We start from the raw sequence: 21,958 nt of genomic DNA on the forward strand, positions 1-21,958 counted from the left end.
AGTTCTCTCCGACACTTAGCAGCAGCCTGGGGGATGTTTCCAGAATGCGATTTTCACTCTGCAGCGGAGTGTGCGCTGATATGAAAGTTGCTGGTAGATTAAAACTGTGTGCTGGACCGAGACTCGAACTCGCGATCTTTGCCTTTCGCGGGTAAGTGCTCTACCATCTGAGTTACCCATGCAGGATTCACGTCTCCGCATATCCTTTCTCCCAGGAGCGCTAATTCTGCAAGGTTCGCAGGAGAGCTTCCGTGAAGTTTGGAAAGTAGGAGACGAGGTACTGGCGGAAGTAAAGCTGTGAGGACGAGTCGTGAGTCGTGCTTGGGTAGCACAGATGGTAGAGCCCTTGCCCGCTAAAGGCAAAGGTCCCGAGTGCCAGTCTCGGTCCGGCACTCAGTTTTAATCTGCCATGAAGTTTCATATCAGCGCACACTCCGTTTCAGAGTGAAAATCTCATTCTGGAATGATCACGCAGCGTTCCGCCTGTATTTATGCATTCTCTCTTTCTGCAAATCAGTGCTCTCAGCACCAGGTTGATCACCTATTTCAACTGCGCCCCCAGTTTCTCATAAGAGAGTTGCAATCCGTACTACTCCTCGTGAATTTTCGTCATAATTCACTCTTTCTCCTCTTCCTCTTGGAATTTCACAGAGGTGTCTTCGAACTCGGTACACTTCATTTCTCATCTTGTACATATTCAAAGTTAACCCTAGCGTCCACTGATGACTTATTAATAGGATGGCAGGTTGTCTTGAGAACACCACTCCAGATTCAAGAGAGGCTGTTTCCGTCATTCATTCCCTACTCCTGTCTAGTCAAGGCGTAGGAACAGCGTGATTGCCATACTCTTCCTGGCTACCTTTGCTGGCACTCAACTTGAAAGGAAGGAATTCCTCATCACTTCCCCTCCCTCCTTCCAAAAGTATTGGTGTATTATAAAATACTACTGAATACTAAACAATATGTAGGCATTAACGTCCCTATTATAACAAACCTCCAAAACAAATTAACACAAACCTCAACAGTTCAGCAATTCTAAGTCTAAAAATACACAACAATCAAATGGAAACTAAATATGTGGTCTTAATGCGTATGATGTATTACATCAATACTGAACATTTTAACTACTTGCTTCTTCACATTCTTACAGTTTTTATCCCCACGTGTGATGCTGGAACCTGTGTCAAAACTTATCGTACTCCTTGGAAGGACCTAACAGTTGTCTTTGTTGTAAGCTGCACCTTCAAATATACTGGCCATTTTTTTTCTCTCCCACTTGATACAGAATGTTGTACCTAGTTAAAAACGTTTTTGTTTTTCTGGTGTGTAAGGGTTAGCTAACAAAACACACTAACCCACTCTATGCCGTGGTAGTGTCTCCGAAAATTGCCCCACCTTTTCTTGAAGTTCGAGTGGCTTTCTATACACTCGTTTGTCCTGCTGCCAAACTTTTTTTAATCACTTTCTAAATTTTTTCACTGACTTTTCAGGGGCACCTAATTTATATTCCTGAACCGTAAAGGAGATGGCACCTTTCTACTGTACACCAACCCCAATGATGAAAGAGCTGTACTGTTGTGTACTTAGAATTACACACTGAGACAATATATTGAAGATACAAGTCCAAATTATCATGCTGACAATTCACATTATGATTTAACATTTTAGAAATTGTTTGGTACGATCATTTGCTTTTGAATGGAAGCTAGTATTGCGAATTTTTCGGATAGAAATCAGGTGACACAACTGCTACAAGAGGGCTGGCAAAATTTGTACCCTGATCTATAATTATAGTATAAAATTAATATTGCGGTAAAATTTTAATATCCAATTATTATCGTAGCATTTGTGGCTATTTTTAGTCGCCTCTTCAGTCTATATACATGAAATGGTATTTTAAATGGTTTTGTTGCTTCTGTCAATCGATCTGCTCTTTGCACACATGACACAAGTCATTGTCAAGACGTTGCTTTTACGTTCTCCGCCAAAACTTTTCGCCTGCATGTCTACTTTGGTTCTACGTACTCCATGACCTGCCAACAGGTAGTCATATGTCTTTTGCAATAATTCATTTCTGAACAATGCAGGAACCACCATGCAGCTTCTCTCTTTGTACTTCTGCACAGCGAGCCGTTGTGTGTCACAAACTGTAGCTGTGAAGTTAAAGCCTGGTGGTCAATGTCAGCTGCTTGCACCTTCTCACATACTTTTGCCCAGTGCTTACAGACTTCCAGTATTCCTGCCTGGTATATCTGAATAAATGTGCATCCTCCTAGATTTGTTCACTATTTAGTAATGAAACTCACTTAACATCAGTGCCTACCACGTTAATCTACTGCAAGGGTATTACAGTCCAAATACCCGCTTAAGGAACACGATCAGTAACTAACTCAAATGATTGTCCATATAACTAACAGAAAAAGTATCGTTGAATAGTAGCATACCACCCTGTTCAGTTGTATCAATGCATAAGCCATAGAATGTTCTTTTACTATCGACAATTTGTCTCAAAACACACCGACTGCCCTATTGCTCACATCACGGGACAGGATGAACTCTTGTCCAAAGTTACGAAGTACTAACACAGAACTCGATAACAAAGCATGATACAGTGTCTCGAACACGGCTTGACACCCTACTAATCACTCAGATTTCACTCCTTTTCTTAAAAGATGATTCAAAGGATCATAAATTTGTGTAAAATTCCTCACAAACTACCTATAATAATTACAGAGGTCTAAAAATGACTGTAACAGCTTTTTAATCTGAAGTGGTACAACACCAAAAACTGCTGATAATAGCTGCGGATAATTTCTAACTCCTTCCTGGCCAGTTACATGTCCCAGATGCTTTTCTTCTGATGAGGAAAGTGGCACTTATCAGCACTGTGTGTTAGACATGCTGATTATAGTCGTTTGAAGATTTCTTTCAACCATTTGACATGTTCTTCCATGTTCTTTGAGAATACAATTATGTCATCGAGATACTCCATGCAGTTTTCAGGTTTCAGTCTCCAAAACACTCCATTCAAGAGGCTCTAAAATGTAGGTGGTGTGTTTTTCAGTCAAAACGTCATCCTACAATACTAGTAATGTCGCCATGGTTGTCAGTCTTTCGAAACTTCTTCAAGCTGGTGTTAGCCATTCGTCAGATCTCTGGTTGAGAAGTGTTGAGATTGACCCAGATTGTCGAGGGTCTCCATACTTTTCAGGATGGGCTACCCATTACGACTTTATTTGAGCTTCAGAAGCGATAATTAGAAACGAACATGTATTTATTGGTACCATTCGATGACTTTTCAGGCACACTGAAAATGCTCAATTCCGAGCGGCTATCATCTCCTCAGTGATTCAGTCACTCAGTTGTTGCCTAATGAATTCCTCAATCAAAGGTAATAAATGTTTTGAAATCCTGTATGGTTCATTATACCTCGGAGTGTCGCTTTCTGTTGGTATCTTATTCTGTGTTTTAGTCATCACTGACAATGAATTCACTGGTTTAACAGATCCATGAATCTAGGCAATAAAGCTTCCATTTCTTCTTTATATTTCGATATCAAATGTTTGACATTATCATGTAGTGCAGAAGTGCTACTGGTATGCTTGTGGCTGAGGTCATCACTTGGTCTATTAACAGAACCCTCTTCCAAGACACTCAAACTGGCAACCATTAGGTCCTTGACAGACTAACCTTGCCCATGCTAAAACTGACTAAATTCATGAGAACCATAAATTCTTCATCTATATCTGTTACATATACTATACACCTGTGTACCATACAGTGTGACTTACCTAACTCTTCATTGCAGCCCAATAATTCTACCATGCACAGTTTCCTCAGTAAGTCCATACCTACATTACCCCACATCAATTTTGCTGAATCTCTCAGTAACCTAATCTGTAGTGTATGTGTACACAGTTTATCTGGTAGCACCGTCATGACAATTGCAGCTTAGGACATTCTTTCACAAGCAGCTCTCTCTCTCGCTCTCTCTCTCTCTCTCTCTCTCTCTCTCTCTGTCTCTCTCTCTCTCTCTCTCCTACGAGAAACATAATTCCACCAAGTTCGGCCATACGCTGCAAAAGGTTAATTATATTGAGATGTTCATTCAGAAAATCGTGTCCGAGAATGAAACAGTACCTCTTACCAACATGTGACAAAACCTCTAATTTGCTCCTTAAAACTTTGAGCTCCGATGCTAAAAGTGAGCAGTGTTTCCTCCAATGACTTCACCTCATTGTTCCCTACTCTACATAACCTATCCATGGTGCTCCAGACAGTGAGGTCCAGACTAACAGCTGACACATATGAACCCATGTCTGCCAAGAACTTATGTTTCTTATTATTCAATGCACCAATCAAGCAACAATAAGTCTCCGCGCAGGTCCTAGCAGTATGCTTTTTTTATTGCGAATGACCTCTGATGTCAAGTTGTTTTTAATGCACATTTTTTTCTGTTGCCCCTATCCTTCGTTCTAGTTTTGCAGTCACACACCTCTTGTTTTAATTTGTTTTGTCTGGTCTCTGTCAGAGTATTTTATTTATTTATTTATTTATTTAACCTGGCAAGATTAGGGCCATCAGGCCCTCTCTTACATCTAACCAGGCATTCTACTTCTTTTACAATCATATGTTTTAGTAGGCATGTTAAACTACATCTAATACAAAAAGTGAGATAAACAATTAGAAAGGTACTCCTCGAAAAATAAATTATTGAAGAGAAAGATTTTAGATAGGAGTGCTGGCAGCAGGGGGTATGAGGGAGACTCATGGTGAAGAGAGGAGAAGAATAGAGAGACATGATGAAACATAATTAAGGAAAATATAAAGGAAAAGAAGACTGCGTGGCTAATAGAGATAGATGAAGAAGAAGGCATCTCAGGAGCAAGATAGGAGACGCTAGCTTTGCTATTTGACAGATGAGAGGATTGGCCAGGCACATTAATTTTGTGGAGAATTTTATGCAGATGATAGTAGGAAATGCTTCAACTTCTTCTTAAAAGCAACAGGAGATTGAATTTTCCTCAAGGTACGGGGCAGTTTGTTCCAGAGGCGAACAGCGGCAACTGAGAAGGAGTTTGCAAAAGTTTTTGTTTTGTGAGTGGGCACAGTTAGGATACCAGATAAGAGTGACCTCGTGTTTCGATTATGATGGCATGACAGGTTTTTAATCTCTGAAGCTAGGTACTGGGGTGCTTGCGCGACGAGGAGTCGGCGAAGTAGACATAGAGTGTGGTAGTCACGCAGTTTGTCCGGCCGCAGCCACCCCAGCTCGGAGTAATAAGCACTAACATGATAATATCGGCGAATGTTGCAGGTGTAACGCACACAGGCATTCATGGTTAGCTCTAGCCGTCTTTTGTTTTCACTACTCATGCCTTGTTGAATCACATCACAGTAGTGGAGGTTTGGTAGAACGAGTGCTTGCACAAGCTGGCATTTCAAGTCCTGTGGGAATATGTTCCGAAACTTTTTGAGAGCATAGAGACAAGCAGACGTCTTTCGGCACACTGCGACTGTATCCTCCGCCCAGTTGAGATGCTCGTCCAAAGTTACACCCAAGTTCTTCACTGTTTTCTGATATGGTATTGGAGTACCTTCCAGCAGAATAGGAGGTAACCGTTCGCGGAAATCAGAACTTATTAATTTCTGATGGGCTATTAAGATTACTTGCGTCTTTTTTGCATTTAATTTAAGCCCCAGGTTTTTCGCCTATGTTACTACTGAAGACAGATCATCATTCATCAGAGCGATTGCAGTGTTTACGTCTTCAGGTCTCACGCTTAGGTAGAGCTGGAGGTCGTCGGCATAGAAATGATGTTTACAGGAGGACAAGATCGACGAAATATCGTTGACATATAAAGAAAACAAAAGTGGTCCTAAGACTGATCCTTGTGGCACTCCCGAAGAAACATGTTTCCAGGAAGATTTTTCATTTGCACAGACAACACATTGCTGTCTGTCTTTTAAGTAGCTTTTAAACCATCTCATTGCACTATCAGAGAAATTAAGCTGTTGCATTTTTCTGAGTAATATGTCAAAGTTAACAGTGTCAAAAGCTTTGCTGAAGTCCAGTAGCGTCAATATTGTTCCCTTTCGATTGTCGATGGCATATTTCAGGTCATCAGTTACTTTAATTGGAGCAGTGTTTGTGCTGTGATGTTTACAGAATCCGGATTGAAATTTGTCATATGGACTGAATTCATGCAAGTGTTCAGTGATTTGGTCATGAACAATATATTCAAGTGCTTTGGAAACAGCAGGAAGTATGGTAATTGGTCGGTAATCACTAGGCAGTTGCGGGTTTTCGATCTTAGGGATGCGTCGAATTATGCTTCTTTTCCATGCAGTGGGGTATATTCCGTTCACGAGGGAAAAATTAAATATGTCAGTTAAGACAGGTACTAAGATATCGGCAACATTCTTAATCATGGTTATACCGATACTGTCGTTGTCTATTGCATCAGAAGAGATTCTCATTATTGCTTTTCTTGCCGTATTTGTTGTTACATGTTTTAGATGGAAGGTATCGTTGTTAGTTATCCTGTTTGGGAATTCTTGTGGATGGTAATTATCAGCCGTGCTGGTATTCAGAGGTGCAGAGAAGAATTCATTTAATTCGTTAGCTGACACATGAAAAGTAGTTTCCGATTTTGCCTTTCCGACCCCCAAGCTACGGAGATTCTTCCATAGAGTCGTGGGTGTCAGATTGCTGCATACAAGGGAGCGAGCGTGCCTGATTTTGGCATTGCGAATGCATTGTTTCACTCTGTTCCGTAGCTTTCTATATTCTTCGAAACGCTCGGGTTTCGGATCTGCCTTGAAACGCCTGTGGGCAGCATCCCTATTAGTCATCATTTGACGTAATTCATCTGTCAGCCATGGAGCAGGAGATTTTCTTACACGGACTGTGCACACAGGTGCATGTTTGTCATAGAGGGCAGTGAGTTTATCACCAAGTTCATTAATTTTTCCGTCGATTGTAGGTTCTCTGATGCCATGAGATTTCTGAGCAATCGGCTGTTAGAGCGTCAAGGTCAATACGTTTCATGTTCCTACAAGTTATGTAACGCGATTTGATCCTTGGGGGCTGCACAGAGTAGGCCAGGAATATTACATCATGTGCTGAGAGGTCAGGGGCCGATGATTGACCAACATCTCTTACTTTGTCAGTCTGTTTCGTTGCGATCACGTCTATAAGAGTATGACTGTGCGCCGTATGGTGTGTAGGTTGTAATGGAAAAATGTTCATGCTGTTGCAACTAAACAATCTTCTTAGGTTTATTGCGGAGGGAGTGTCTCTTAGCAGGTCTATGTTCAAGTCACCCATTACGATGACATGTTCGTATTGACACTGAAGTGAATGTAATTCCGACTGGAAGGAACACATTGAGCTTATTTTAGGCGGCTTGTACACGACGCCAGTCAAGAATTTCCGACTTTGTATATTTATTTCAATGAACATGAATTCAGCCTCTTTTTCTTCAGCAGGATTTGACGTACATAAGACTTTCGCTTTGAGATCTGTTCGTATATATGCACCGACCCCGCCACCTCGCTTTTTTGATCTGTCTGCCCTAAGAAATGTGTACCCTGGGAGATGAATAGATGCAGAGGATATGTGTGGTTTCAACCATGTTTCGGATAAGAGGATTACGTGGTAGTTTAGTTGGTTGAAGAGGAGGCTAAGTTCTTCGTAATGCGCAGGTAAAGACTGAATGTTGCAGTGAGCTGCTAAAAGCTCGGACGCGTTCCGCTGAGCAGCCTGGAGTTGGGTGGCAGACTGGTTTGTCCCTTTGTTAGGCACTACCTGCCGCGAGGGGCACTGGCCGGTGTTTCCGCCAAGTGACATAATACAGGGATGTCCGAGATTTTGCGCGCCCTGTTTGTGACTCCGCGAGTGCCGAAAGAAAGGCGACTGCAAGAGATTTCCTGAGGTTGCGGGAGTATAGAAAATGGATTAGTGGTATTCGGTGCAGGGAGAATATGACCAAAATGGTGACGGCTGTGTGTCACTGAGTATCCTATGTCCTAAGAGGAGAAATGTAATTAGAGTATTTGAAACAGCTTAGGGTGGAAATAAGGGAAAGGGGAGTGATTTAAGAGGCCGATGCTGCCAGCAGAGAGAAGTAAGCTTAATATTTAATAGATTATCGTAGGAAGCTAGAATTAAATTGAAATTTACTAGAGTGATACTGGTAGTGATTATCGTAGGAAGCTACAATTAGATTTAAATTTGCTAAAGTGATACTGATAGTGATTTTTGTTATGAACAATTTAAACCGAAGAAATGGTTCACTAATGAACTAAAGGAGAGACTAATAATTGCAATAGAACTATTACAGAATGGAAGAGAATAAACTGAGATAATGAAAAAAACTATTAGCAGTAACTAAAACTGAACAATGGCTACAGCTAAAGACACAAAAAATAGTAAAAAGTTAATACAGTTACAAAAACAATTAGTTGAAGGTACAAACAATTAAAAAGTTAATACAATTACAAGACTATATCTGAGTATAGGACTGTTAAAATTTGCAAATGGTGTTAAATTTGACTTTTGGCTCGAGTAGGTTCACTTAATACTATTTAGTTCTGTCATTTTTGTGACTGTCTTCTTTCCAGCTGCAGTCTTAATGATTACTCTGCCATCCTGAGTCCACACATTCTGAAGACCGAAATGGGATATGGCATTGTTTAAAATCTTTAGCCTCTCATGTGTCAGATCTTCCCTTATTGTAAGCCCTGTCCTTGCTAACTTCTTCTTCTGGGTAAAGATCTCAGCCCTTTTTCGGTACGACACAAATTTAATTATTATTGGACGAGGTTTGGTAGCACCTGGTAGTTATCGTCCCACCCGGTGGCTCCTGCCAATGTCTGCCTTGGTCACTTCAACGCCTAGTTTTTCACGCGCAACCTGTATAAGCAGGTTGTCCGTGTCTTCTTCTTTATTTTCTGCTACTCCAAACAGTCGTAGACTATTTCGCCTTTGGTACTGTTCTAGCTGGCGGCAGATAGTTTCACTTCCAAATCTCGTGCCTTTTTCTCGTATTCAGACACAGACTTTTTTAGTGCTGTAATATCGGCAGTATTGGCCTCAACAGTTTCACGCATTTTGGCCAATACTGCTGCCGTTACAGTATCTGATATGGTGCCTGCTATCAGATCGAGGTTGTTTTTATCGCGAAGCGCAGCGTTTACCTCAGACGGACCAGCTCCGCTATACCGGGAGCCGCGGCCGCACCTTCCGCCAGGAGCAGGCCCGCCGCACCTGCTGCTTCCCTGCTGTTTATGGAACAAGGAACCGATGACCATAGTAGTCTGGTCCCTTTAATCCCACAAACCAACCAACCAACCAACCTCTTGCCCAACCTCACTACATCCTATGCACTGTGACTGGCAGCACTGCTTCTTCACGTAGCTTACTCGTCCATATATGTACAGAAGAAGAGGAGAAGAAGCCAAGGTGTGTAGAAATTCTGAGATCCAAGGTTGAATCACAATTATTCCTTATTCTCGCCCATTGGAACATGTGCGCTAAATACTCTCTACAAATACGTCTGAGGTCCTATTCTCTGCTTCCTGCAAGAGGACTCTGTCTGCCTCTACAATAGGCATCATTTGAGAAGTCTGCAAGTTTAAATTGCGAATTCCGTCAGAGAATGCTTCTACTGACACACCGTGGTTCTGTGTTAATCCCATGAGCTTTTCCCTGAGAAATCCGACACTATTTTACTCGAGATAGTGTTGGGTAATCCCTTCGGCAAGCTGGTTAAATGTCTGTGTTTTATAGAAGGTTTCATTGTATGTTACAGACGTTTTAGTATCACCTGTCAACGGTAATTTAGAAATAGACAGACATGTCGCATCGGACCAATTCCTTAACCAAGGTGCTTCCCTCACATGATACCGAAAGACTGATACATCCACAGATGCTTTCCTAGAAAAAGGCCTAATAAGAGTAGTTACCACAGGATCAATGAATCGGAAATATACATTTACTACGCTCTTTGTAACCCGTTTTTGCCACTGCATCAAAAACTTCATCAGATTCAATAAAAGTTATTGCACATGTTTCTGATCGTTATGTAACCTCCATTTAGCCCGCCCTGTTAGCCGTGCAGTCTAATGCGCTGCTTCCCGAGCGGGAAGGGCTGCCGGTCGAATTCGCTCGGCGGATTAGTGTTGAGGTCTGGTGTGCCGGCCAGTCTATGGATAGTTTCTAAGGCGATTTTTCATCTCCCTAGGCGAATGCGGACTGGTTCCCCTTATTCCGCATCACTTACACTATGTCGACGATTGCTGCGCAAACACTGTCTCCATGTACGGATACACCATAATTACCACGCAAATATTGGGGTTACACTCGTCTGGTGTGAGACGTTCCCAGGGGGATCCACTGGGGGCCGAACCGCACAATGACCCTAGGTTCGATGTGGGGCGGCGGTGAGGTGAGTGGACTGCTTTAGCCTTTTGTAGGGTTGTGAACCACCTCATGAACCATGGACCTTACCGTTGCATGGGAGGCTTCCGTGCCTCAGCGATACAATAGCCGTACCACAGGTGCAACCACAACGGAGTGGTATCTGTTGAGAGGCCAGACAAACGTGTGATTCCTGAAGAGGGGCAGCCGGCTTTTCAGTAGTTGTAGGGGCCACAGTCTGTATGATTGACTGATCTGGCCTTGTAACAATAACCAAACCGGCCTTGCTGTGCTGGTACTGCGAACGGCTGAAAGCAAGGGCAAAACTACGGCCGTAATTTTTCCCGAGGGCATGCAGCTTTACTGTACGATTAAATGATGATGGTGTCCTCTTGGGTAAAATATTCCGGAGGTAAAATAGTCCCCCATTCGGATCTCCGGGCGGGGACTACTCAAGAGGCTGTCGTTATCAGGAGAAAGAAAACTGGCGTTCTACGGATCGGAGCGTGGAATTTCAGATCCCTTAAGCGGGCAGGTAGTACAGAAAATTTAAAAAGGGAAATGGATAGGTTAAAGTTGGATATAGTGGGAATTAGTGAAGTTCGGTGGCAGGAGGACAAGACTTCTGGTCAGGTGATTACAGGGTTATAAACACAAAATCAAATAGGGGTAATGCAAGAGTAGGTTTAATAATGAATAGAAAAATAGGAATGCGTGTAAGCTACTACAGACAGCATAGTGAACGCATTATTGTGGCCAAGATAGATACGAAGCCCACACCTACTACAGAAGTAAAGTTTATATGCCAACTAGCTCTGCAGATGACAAAGAAATTGAAGAAATGTATGATGAAATAAAAGAAATTATTCAGATAGTGAAGGATGATGAAAATTTAATAGTCATGGGTGACTGGAATTCGGTAGTAGGAAAAGGCAGAGAAGGCAACGTAGTAGGTGAATAAGGATTGGGGGGAAGAAATGAAAGAGGAAGCCGCCTGTTAGAATTTTGCACAGAGCACAACTTAATCATAGATAACGCTCGGTTCGAGAATCATAAAAGAAAGCTGTATACATGGAAGTAGCCTGGAGATACTGACAGGTTTCAGATAGATTATATAATGGTAAGACAGAGATTTAGGAACCAGGTTTAACATGGTAAGACATTTCCAGGGGCAAATGTGGACTCTGACCACAATCTATTGGTTATGACCTTTAGATTAAAACTGAAGAAACTGCAAAAAGCTGGGTATTTAAGGAGATGGGACCTGGATATACTGAAAGAACCAGAGGTTGTAGAGTGTTTCAGGGGAGCATAAGGGAACAATTGACACTAATGGGGGAAATAAATACAGTAGAAGAAGAATGGGTAGCTTTGAGGGTTGAAGTGGTAAAGGCAGCAGAGGATCAAGTAGGTAAAAGGACGATGGCTAGTAGAAATCCTTGGGTAACAGAAGAAATATTGAATTTAATTGATGAAGGAGAAAATATAAAAATGCAGTTAATGAAGCAGGCAAAAAGGAATACAAACGTCTCAAAAATGAGATCGAAAGAAACTGCAAAATGGCTAAGCAGGGATGGCTAGAGGACAAATGAAGGATGTAGAGGCTTATCTCACTAGGGGTAAGAAAGATACTGCCTACAGGAAAATTAAAGAGACCTTTGGAGAGAAGAGAACCACTTGTATGAATATCAAGAGCTCAGATGGAAACTTAGTTCTAAGCAAAGAAGGGAAAGCAGAAAGGCGGAAGGAGTATATAGAGGGTCTATACAAGGGCGATGTACTTGAGGACAATATTATGGAAATGGAAGAGAATGTAGATGAAGATGAAATGGGAGATACGATACTGCGTGAAGAGTTTGACAGAGCACTGAAAGACCTGAGTCGAAACAAGGGCCCGGGAGTAGACAATATTCCATTAGAACTACTGACGGCCTTGGGAGAGCCAGTCATGACAAAACTCTACCATCTGGTGAGTAAGATGTATGAAACAGGCGAAATACCCTCAGACTTGAAGAAGAATATAATAATTCCAATCGCAAAGAAAGCAGGTGTTGACAGATGTGAAAATTACCGAACGATCAGTTTAATAAGCCAAGCTGCAAAATACTAACACGAATTCTTTACAGACGAATGGAAAAACTAGTAGAAGCCGACCTCAGGGAAGATCAGTTTGGATTTCGTAGAAATGTTGGAACACGTGAGGCAATACTGCCCCTACGACTTTTCTTAGAAGCTAGATTAAGGAAGGGCAAACCTACGTTTCTAGCAGTTGTAGACTTAGAGAAAGCTTTTGACAAAATTGACTGGAATACTCTCTTTCAAATGATGAAGGTGGCAGGGGTAAAATACAGGGAGCGAAAGACTATTTACAAATTGTACAGAAACCAGATGGCAGTTATAAGAGTCGAGGGACATGAAAGGGAAGCAGTGGTTGGGAAGGGAGTGAGACAGGGTTGTAGTCTCTCCCCAATGTTATTCAATCTGTATATTGAGCAAGCAGTGAAGGAAACAAAAGAAAAATTCGGAGTCGGTATTAAAATCCATGGAGAAGAAATAAAATCTTTGAGGTTCGCCGATGACATTGTAAGTCTGTCAGAGACAGCAAAGGACTTGGAAGTTCAGTTGAATGGAATGGACAGTGTCTTGAAAGGAGGATGTAATATGAACGACAACTAAGGCAAAACGAGGATAATGGAATGTAGTCGAATTAAGTCGAGTGATGCTGAGGGAATTGGATTAGGAAATGAGACACTTAAAGTAGTAGAGGAGTTTTGTTATTTGGGGAGCAAAATAACTGATGATGGTCGAAGTAGAGAGGATATAAACTGTAGACTGGCAATGGGAAGGAAAGCGTTTGTGAAGAAGAGAAATTTTTTAACATCGAGTATAGATTTAAGTGCCAGGAAGTCATTTCTGAAAGTGTTTGTATGGAGTGTAGCCATGTATGGAAGTGAAACATGGACGATAAATAGTTTGGACAAGAAGAGAATAGAAGCTTTCGAAATGTGGTGCTACAGAAGAATGCTGAAGATTAGATGGGTGGATCACATAACTAATGAGGAAGTACTGAATAGGATTTGGGAGAAGAGAAGTTTGTGGCACAACTTGACAAGAAGAAGGGATCGGTTGGTAGGACATGTTGTGAGACATCGAGGGATATTAGCAGGTATCCCATGACTTTTTTCACCTCAGTTTACAATAACGGCTGTGGAAACTGATGGTTCAAATGGCTCTGAGCACTATGTGACTGTTGAGGTCATCAGTCCCCTAGAACTTAGAACTACTTAAATCTAACTAACCTAAGGACATCACACACGTCCATGCCCGAGGCAGGATTCGAACCTGCGACCGTAGCGGTTGACCGGTTCCAGACTGTAATGCGTAGAACCGCACGGTCACTCTGTCCGTGTTACGGCCTAAGGTCGTTGCATTTAAAGGAGATTGTGTTGAAAAATAGGATTTTGTAACCAAAAGAGTGTGGGATAATAAGCTATATTGATTACGGGATAAAATCTGCCGGCTTTCAGAAGAAATTTGAGTTGAATTATTTATTGAAACTCCCTTGTAGTAGGCTGACATGCCGTTTACAGGATGTGTGTGCAGAGTCGGTATTTCAGAAGAGACATACAGATGGAGGTGAGTACTGCACCATCGGTATAAGTCACATCTCAGTCAACATAGCTAATGTCACCGCCTTTCAAAATTTCATTTACTCAACTGCGTCCAAAATTCCGACTGTCATCGAGTTTACTCTCCTAGTACATAAACACGTACATGTTTTTACCGTGGGATTTTTTAGTGGTACGAGATATCCCAGAAACAAAAATACCTCCAATTCTCCTGTTCCGATTGGGAGGTTTCCCTTGGTTGTAAAGCATTGACCAGGTCTGTCAATCCGCTCCCATACATTCTCAGACGGGAATGCCTTCGCCGCACTCCCACTTGGATGGACATTTCTGTTAGGAATGGGGACCCCTACAGTGATCCACTCTGCGCACTTTGGTAGGAAACGAAATATTAAAAATGTAAAAATGGCTGCGCTCTCTGCATTTCATTTTTAATTGTCGCAGGGGGACTGAGGACAAACCTCCAGCACAAGCTAAAAGAAGCTGTTCAGAAGGCTGTGAGTCCGCGGATGCTGCTGCTGAGGGGAGCGGAAACGGCGCAGAACCCTGCGCTCTTTGAGGACCTGGAGGGCGGTTCTAACTGGTGCAGCGAGCACAACAGGGCGCCGGAGCAGGGGGGCGCTGAAGCAGACGCCGACGAGGTCTCTGCCGCGGTCGCACAGGTACGAGCGACGCTAGCCTAGACGTTCTCACTCTTGAACATTCCACCAACTAGCAGAAACACTTTAAGATTGTTCGCTGTCGGTGCTGTTGACTGGTGGGATGTGTCGGAAGGAAAAGTAAAGCACTTTCATCAACTTTTTTCCACAGTACTAGGAGACACACTATTCTAGGGCAGCTCCGAGAACGGGGATTCCATGGCCAACTCCTCATCTTCATTCGGTCCTTCTTCCCTAAGCGCTTTTTGCTGTCGAAAATTCCGAGTAGGAGAATGATATTCTCCAGAGAAGTGTTTTAGGTGTTCCTCTCTTTACCATCACCATAAACAGCATAGCCTCTACGGTATGGAGTTCTGTACAATGCTCGTTCTTTGTGGACGATTTTTTAGTTTTTTGTTCATCTTCCCACTCGGCAGTAGCTACTCGTCAGTTACACCTTACAGTAAAGAGGTTAAAGGAGGGTTTAAAATTTTCTGCCGATAAGTAAGTGTGTGTGTGTGTGTGTGTGTGTGTGTTGATTTTAATCGTCTGACTTCCACGTGAGTGTCACCAATCTACCTTTTAAAGACTCAGTGAGGTTTCTGGCCTCATTTTTGATTCTAAGCTGTTGTGGTCGCCACACGTAAGGTACCGGAACGGAAGGACCTGGATGTCACTGAATATCATAAAGTGCCTTTAAGGCTTTTACGTATAAACTAACGATACACAGCATTCCGATCAAGAGACCTTCTTGTCATAATAGCACCCAACCTCAGGGGATCAAGCTGGTAGCGGCTGCTTACCGGACTGATTCAAAACCGAGCCTTTGTTCTGAGGCTGGGGAACTGCCTTTCACTATCTGGGAGCATCTTCTCAATGTGTGTCAGGCATATTACATTTTTTCTACCACCTGTTAACCCAAGTACTATACTGTTCCTCATCCAGCTATGGAACGCCTTTTCTCCAAAGACGATTTGGAAACTGCGTGAAGCGTGAGCTGGAGTCACGTGTTGTGGGGCAAGTTCTGACCCAAATCCAGGGTTTAGCCGATTGCCACCATGACTAGTGCTCAGACCCAGAGTAATTTTACACTGAGTGCAGTAAGGAGAGGTTTCACTCCGCCATCTGTTTTTAATACTCTGTTTGCCAACATTTTAAATGAGCACCATAATGATGATGATGATGTCCCATACTCCGAGGAACATAGAGGACGGTGCGGGAGACACGCACCGCCAAACTAGGCAAGGTCCTAGCGGAGGTGGTTTTGCCATTGCCTTCCTCCGACCGTAATGGGGATGAATGATGATGATAAACGACACAACAACACCCAGTCATCTCGAGGCAGGGGAAGTCCGTGACACCGCCGGGAATCGAAATCGGGACCCCGCGCGCGGGAAGCGAGAACGCTATCGCAAGACCAAGAGCTGTATTCACAAGTGGATCTAAACAGGGATATTCCAGTGGCTGCGCTGTTGTTTTCCCTGATTGTGTCTTCAAGTTTCTGTTATGTCAATACTTCAGTGTCTTAGATGCCGAATTATCCGCTATCTCCTGGGAGCGGAAGCAGATGATAGATTTGTGGTGCCTACTAAATTCCTCGTTTGTTCTGTCTCCCTCAGTGACTTTAATTCCCTACAACGCTTGCGCTCGGCAGATAAAGTAGTCCGGGATATACAGGCTGCTCTTTTCCACTTACAAAGGCTGGGAAGGAGGTGTCTTTCTGCTGTGTTACAGGACGCATAGGGATTAAAGGAAACGAAGTGGCAGATTTAGCATCTAAGGAGGCGTATCTTGATCCTCCGAACTCCAGCATCCTTCCAACTCATTGTTGGGGCACAGAGTCATGCGTCAACGGAAGAAGGAGTCGCGGCAGGCGACCGACAATAAACGGCATCTGGTAAAGTCCGTAAATTTCCCATGGCGTACCTCCTTCCAGACACACAGATGTGGTAGATTCTTTCACTCGTTTTCACATAGGGCACAGCCGTCTGAGGCAGGGTTTCTTGCTCCAGTGAGAGGACCCTCCAACGTGTGGTGGTTGTGGCGTGCAGATCACAGGGCGCCACGTTTTATCAGTCTCTATTTTGTATACTGAGAACAGGAGAACAGATCCTTTTTCCTGACTTACCCTCTATTTTAACTGACAGTGACATGAATGTGGTATATACACTCCTGGAAATGGAAACAAGAACACATTGACACCGGTGTGTCAGACCCACCATACTTGCTCCGGACACTGCGAGAGGGCTGTACAAGCAATGATCACACGCACGGCACAGCGGACACAGCAGGAACCGCGGTGTTGGCCGTCGAATGGCGCTAGCTGCGCAGCATTTGTGCACCGCCGCCGTCAGTGTCAGCCAGTTTGCCGTGGCATACGGAGCTCCATCGCAGTCTTTAACACTGGTAGCATGCCGCGACAGCGTGGACGTGAACCGTATGTGCAGTTGACGGACTTTGAGCGAGGGCGTATAGTGGGCATGGGGGAGGCCGAGTGGACGTACCGCCGAATTGCTCAACACGTGGGGCGTGAGGTCTCCACAGTACATCGATGTTGTCGCCAGTGGTCGGCGGAAGGTGCACGTGCCCGTCGACCTGGGAACGGACCGCAGCGACGCACAGATGCACGCCAAGACCGTAGGATCCTACACAGTGCCGTAGGGGACCGCACCGCCACTTCCCAGCAAATTAGGGACACTGTTGCTCCTGGGGTATCGGCGAGGACCATTCGCAACCGTCTCCATGAAGCTGGGCTACGGTCCCGCACACCGTTAGGCCGTCTTCCGCTCACGCCCCAACATCGTGCAGCCCACCTCCAGTGGTGTCGCGACAGGCGTGAATGGAGGGACGAATGGAGACGTGTCGTCTTCAGCGATGAGAGTCGCTTCTGCCTTGGTGCCAATGATGGTCGTATGCGTGTTTGGCGCCGTGCAGGTGAGCGCCACAATCAGGACTGCATACGACCAAGGCACACAGGGCCAACACCCGGCATCATGGTGTGGGGAGCGATCTCCTACACTGGTCGTACACGTCAGGTGATCGTCCAGGGGACACTGAATAGTGCACGGTACATCCAAACCGTCATCGAGCCCATCGTTCTACCATTCCTAGACCGGCAAGGGAACTTGTTGTTGCAACAGGACAATGCACGTCCGCATGTATCCCGTGCCACCCAACGTGCTCTAGAAGGTGTAAGTCAACTACCCTGGCCAGCAAGATCTCCGGATCTGTCCGCCATTGAGCATGTTTGGGACTGGATGAAGCGTCGTCTCACGCGGTCTGCACGTCCAGCACGAAAGCTGGTCCAACTGAGGCGCCAGGTGGAAATGGCATGGCAAGCCGTTCCACAGGACTACATCCAGCATCTCTACGATCGTCTCCATGGGAGAATAGCAGCCTGCATTGCTGCGAATTGTGGATATACACTGTACTAGTGCCGACATTGTGCATGCTCTGTTGCCTGTGTCTATGTGCCTGGGGTTCTGTCATTGTGATCATGTGATGTATCTGACCCCAGGAATGTGTCAATAAAGTTTCCCCTTCCTGGGACAATGAATTCACGGTGTTCTTATTTCAATTTCCACGAGTGTATTTCAGGGTTTTGTGAAACGTCAAGCTTATTCCCTAAAATTGTTAGGTGACGTGTTTCATGTGTTATCAGGATGACTAGATCGTCCAGATTTTGTTTATTAGATCAACCATCCACATATTCCTGTGAGTCTATTTTAGTTTTCCTGTCGGCTTACTTGTGTTTTAATTGAAAGTTTTGGAACATACGACCATTTTAATCCTGTGTTTTGGGATGTGAGCTGGTGTGATCGTGAGGTTGAACATGGGTGAGACCGGAAGAGAGTGAGTACAATGTTATGTCAAATTGCTTCTCAGTTCTTTTATCGTATTTTCTACACACTTGGTATATTGCATGGCCGCTCTCTTTACAACATTGGTAAATGTACAATAACACCTACAAAAAAGAAAGAAGGATCACAACAGTATCGGAGTACAAGATTAGTGGGCAACATCCTTAGCACCTCTTGTACTACAAGTATTAGGGGGTAACATTGACATACGATTTGAAATGAGATGGTCACGTAAATTTAACGTCAGAGATGGTGAATAGAAAACTTACACTGGTTGTGGGAAAACGCCGTATATTGTGAAGGAAATCGCGTACAAGGCACTAGTGTTACCAATTTAAAGTAATGTTTCAGTGATGGGAGACCATATTAGGTAGGGATGACAGCAGACATAGAACAAATTCTGAGACCTACCGCTACGTTCGTAAATTATCCGTATGACCAGTACGGAAGTGTCACAGAAATTCACGGAGAACTGAAATGGATATCCTTAGAGAGAAGATGGATATAGTTCCCGCGAAACCTTGTTGGGTAAACTTAGAAAAAAACTGTATTCGAAATAGACGGTGCGACATTTTTGCTGACATCATCGTGTACATCGCGCATTGATCATGAGAATAAGGTAAGGGGAGGTACAAGAACATACTGACACGTCGCTTTCTCCTCGTTTACTATGCAAAATAATAAAAAAGCTGTAATCTTTGTGCGATGTATCCTTTGTCAACCATTGCGAAGTTGCTTTTGTATTCTGTACAAGGGGCAGTCACACGAAAAACGGATACGCACCACAATGGTACTATGTAATGGTTCAGATCAAAAAGTTATCACCACAAGGGTTAAGGAAAATGTAAACATTCATTTAAAAAATCATTACAGCCATATTTATTAATATAAAAATCGAAAATATTGCACGTGAAAAGCAAAAGAACTGTGTTTTAAAGTAAAAATATAATAATATACACAGGATTAATATTTTCCCAAAAATTTGAATTTTTATTTTTTTGTCTTTTCTATAACAAGCCATAACTCAAACTCTGATCATGCAATTAATCTGAAAATTTTATTGTGCTGTCCTGAGAAGGTTATAAGACCACTGAAGTAAAGTTATTAATTTATGGTACAAATAGTATCATTAAAAGTTTTTGATTTTACATATCCAAAATTAACATATTTTTCTACATACAGTCATCTAAAAATCAGAATGTAATTCCAAGAACTCGTATTTTTTAGTTCCAGGGAGACAGCAAGACGTTGCGAACAGTTTCTGAAAATTTGACAACATTAGCGCATATACTATTTGGGAAAAGGCTTCTAATAATGTAAAAAATTGTAAAACAGAGAAAATGAGAGTAAAGATTTTGTTCTCTTACTTATACATGTAATAAGCTTCCCTCAATTTTAAAATCCTCATTACTGTTACTCCTCTCCGTCCACGTTTCTCTTGTCTCCTCTTCGAATCTGCCTGGACAGGTAAGATCTGATAGATTTCTTGACCCTGCTCTCGTCGATGGTGTAAAATGCTTTTGTTGTAAACACGTCATGATCTACAGCAACTCTCTTCAGCACTTACATTCTGCCATTATTTCAGTTACTGTAACATAAAAATGCGCCAGAGACACCTATTTTACGTACTTGAAGTCCACAGAATGTCATTTTTGAGCCTCTAATCCAAATTAAATTATTAAGACTTTCATTTGCATTTTGGGTCCTTCCGTGAAGACACTTCCTCAATAAATCAGTGTTTGCCAGAAACCTGAACGTGGGCTTAATTGTATTCATAACAGGTTCTGGTAATGAGTGTTTTTGTGAATATGTCTCATTTCTGTTGTTGAACTTACACCAGTCGTCTTTCGGACACAGATTGTGCAGTGGTGTTTGGTCAGTGGACAGTTTGTGGAAAAAAGCTGCCCACACAGCACCCCACATTGCCTCTAAATTATGTTTGTTTTTCCTGTAGTTCTCCCACAAAATAACTAAAGAGATATATATTCTTTCAGAGTAAGCCTGCCTTTTCCACCCAGAGGTTTTCCATTCTCAAGTAGTACACCTTACTTCTCTTTCAGCAACCGACGAAGCCTACCACCAAGCCTCTTTTGGATGTGGCCAACACATTTCAACTTTTCTGTTGTATTGTACGGATTTTTATCTTTTACAGCTTGGAACGAAGAGGAGTCCCCCCATCACCAAGATATTTAGTATATCTAACGCCATGCTGCTCCTCAGATCTGGAGAACATCCTCACAACTGTAGCAGCCTCCATGCCCCCAATTCAGCAACTATAATTTTTAGAGCATGCTACTGCATGCTTTTCCTGCCAAAGTTTCTCACTGTTTTCATTGTTGGACATTTTCCTTGTGGCACACTGGTAGCACTATTTAGCTTTTCTCTGTCGAAAATATTGGTGAGATTCTTGAAACTTTCGATGCCATCCACCTACGAACACGTATCCACACCATGGGTATTTTTTCTTCACATATTTTCGCGGAACACCTTTCAGCTATTTCAAATGTGGTGTCTTAATTGACTGATTTTTTTCCTAGGACTTTTCGTTAGGTGAGTAAAGATTTTTTGTTGCTCTGAAAACTGATGAATCTGTACTCGACTCGAACGTTGATTTGAACATTCCGGTGCTTTACTGTGCATGGTATAACTAGAGGTGGTACGCTGTTGCTTTCCTCCGAGTATTTTAATGATTTATCTCGTGAGCTGTAGCGTGAGTACATTTTAACGTTAATTCGATGCGGCTAGCCATTTTTCACAATACCAGTGCTCTCTAACAGGCGAAAGAAATGATTGTGATAGAAGAAAGTTTCGGACCGTTGGGAACTGAATCTTGGACCTCTAACATTAGCCCGCTTAGCGACCGTTTGCCACTTATTAAATCCGACGAAGCTGTAAAATCTAGCAACTGCTGGTTGACTGGATGAGATCTTTTGAAGAATCAAAGCCTCAAAGAGTTTTATAAAATGTAGGTCTCTATATACTATGGCCGCTAACACTATTTCTCTAATAAAACAATGTTCCAGACCGCACCACACAAGAAAAAAATTTATTGTAACCGACCTCACCGCTCAGTAACAACGACATTGATATTCCCTACTTAAAACGTGTGATAACGCTAACGTCAACAATCAGTCTACAATGTCTCAAGCAATCTCTCTAAATAAAGGAAAACCAGTTGAAATTTATCATTGATATTCGTAATGCACATCATGTTAGTACAGCTCTCGTTATCCACCGCTCAAGAAATTCATCATGATGAAACTCATGAACATGCATTCATTCATCAGTACCACATAATCGTATGTGGTTCTGTGAAATTCCTGTGGAATTTAAAATCAATGCAGTACCCCGAAACACACGATATTCTGTTGCAATAACGTGCTATAAAAAGCACAATGTTGAGATGGGATT

The 21,958-nt window shown here is 42.9% G+C and overlaps 1 protein-coding gene across 1 annotated transcript in view; it reads left to right on the top strand.

The window, feature by feature from the left end:
- LOC126336989 (uncharacterized) overlaps positions 1–21,958 on the top strand; it is a 112,034-nt gene that overhangs the window by 74,859 nt on the left and 15,217 nt on the right. The window contains exon 4 of the mRNA XM_050001230.1: positions 14,494–14,711. Coding sequence (XP_049857187.1) covers positions 14,494–14,711 — 218 coding nt within the window. The remainder of the gene's footprint in view (positions 1–14,493; positions 14,712–21,958) is intronic.

The sequence above is a fragment of the Schistocerca gregaria genome, chromosome 1 (assembly GCF_023897955.1).
Source record: "Schistocerca gregaria isolate iqSchGreg1 chromosome 1, iqSchGreg1.2, whole genome shotgun sequence".
In the NCBI taxonomy this organism is placed as follows: Eukaryota; Metazoa; Arthropoda; class Insecta; order Orthoptera; family Acrididae; genus Schistocerca; species Schistocerca gregaria.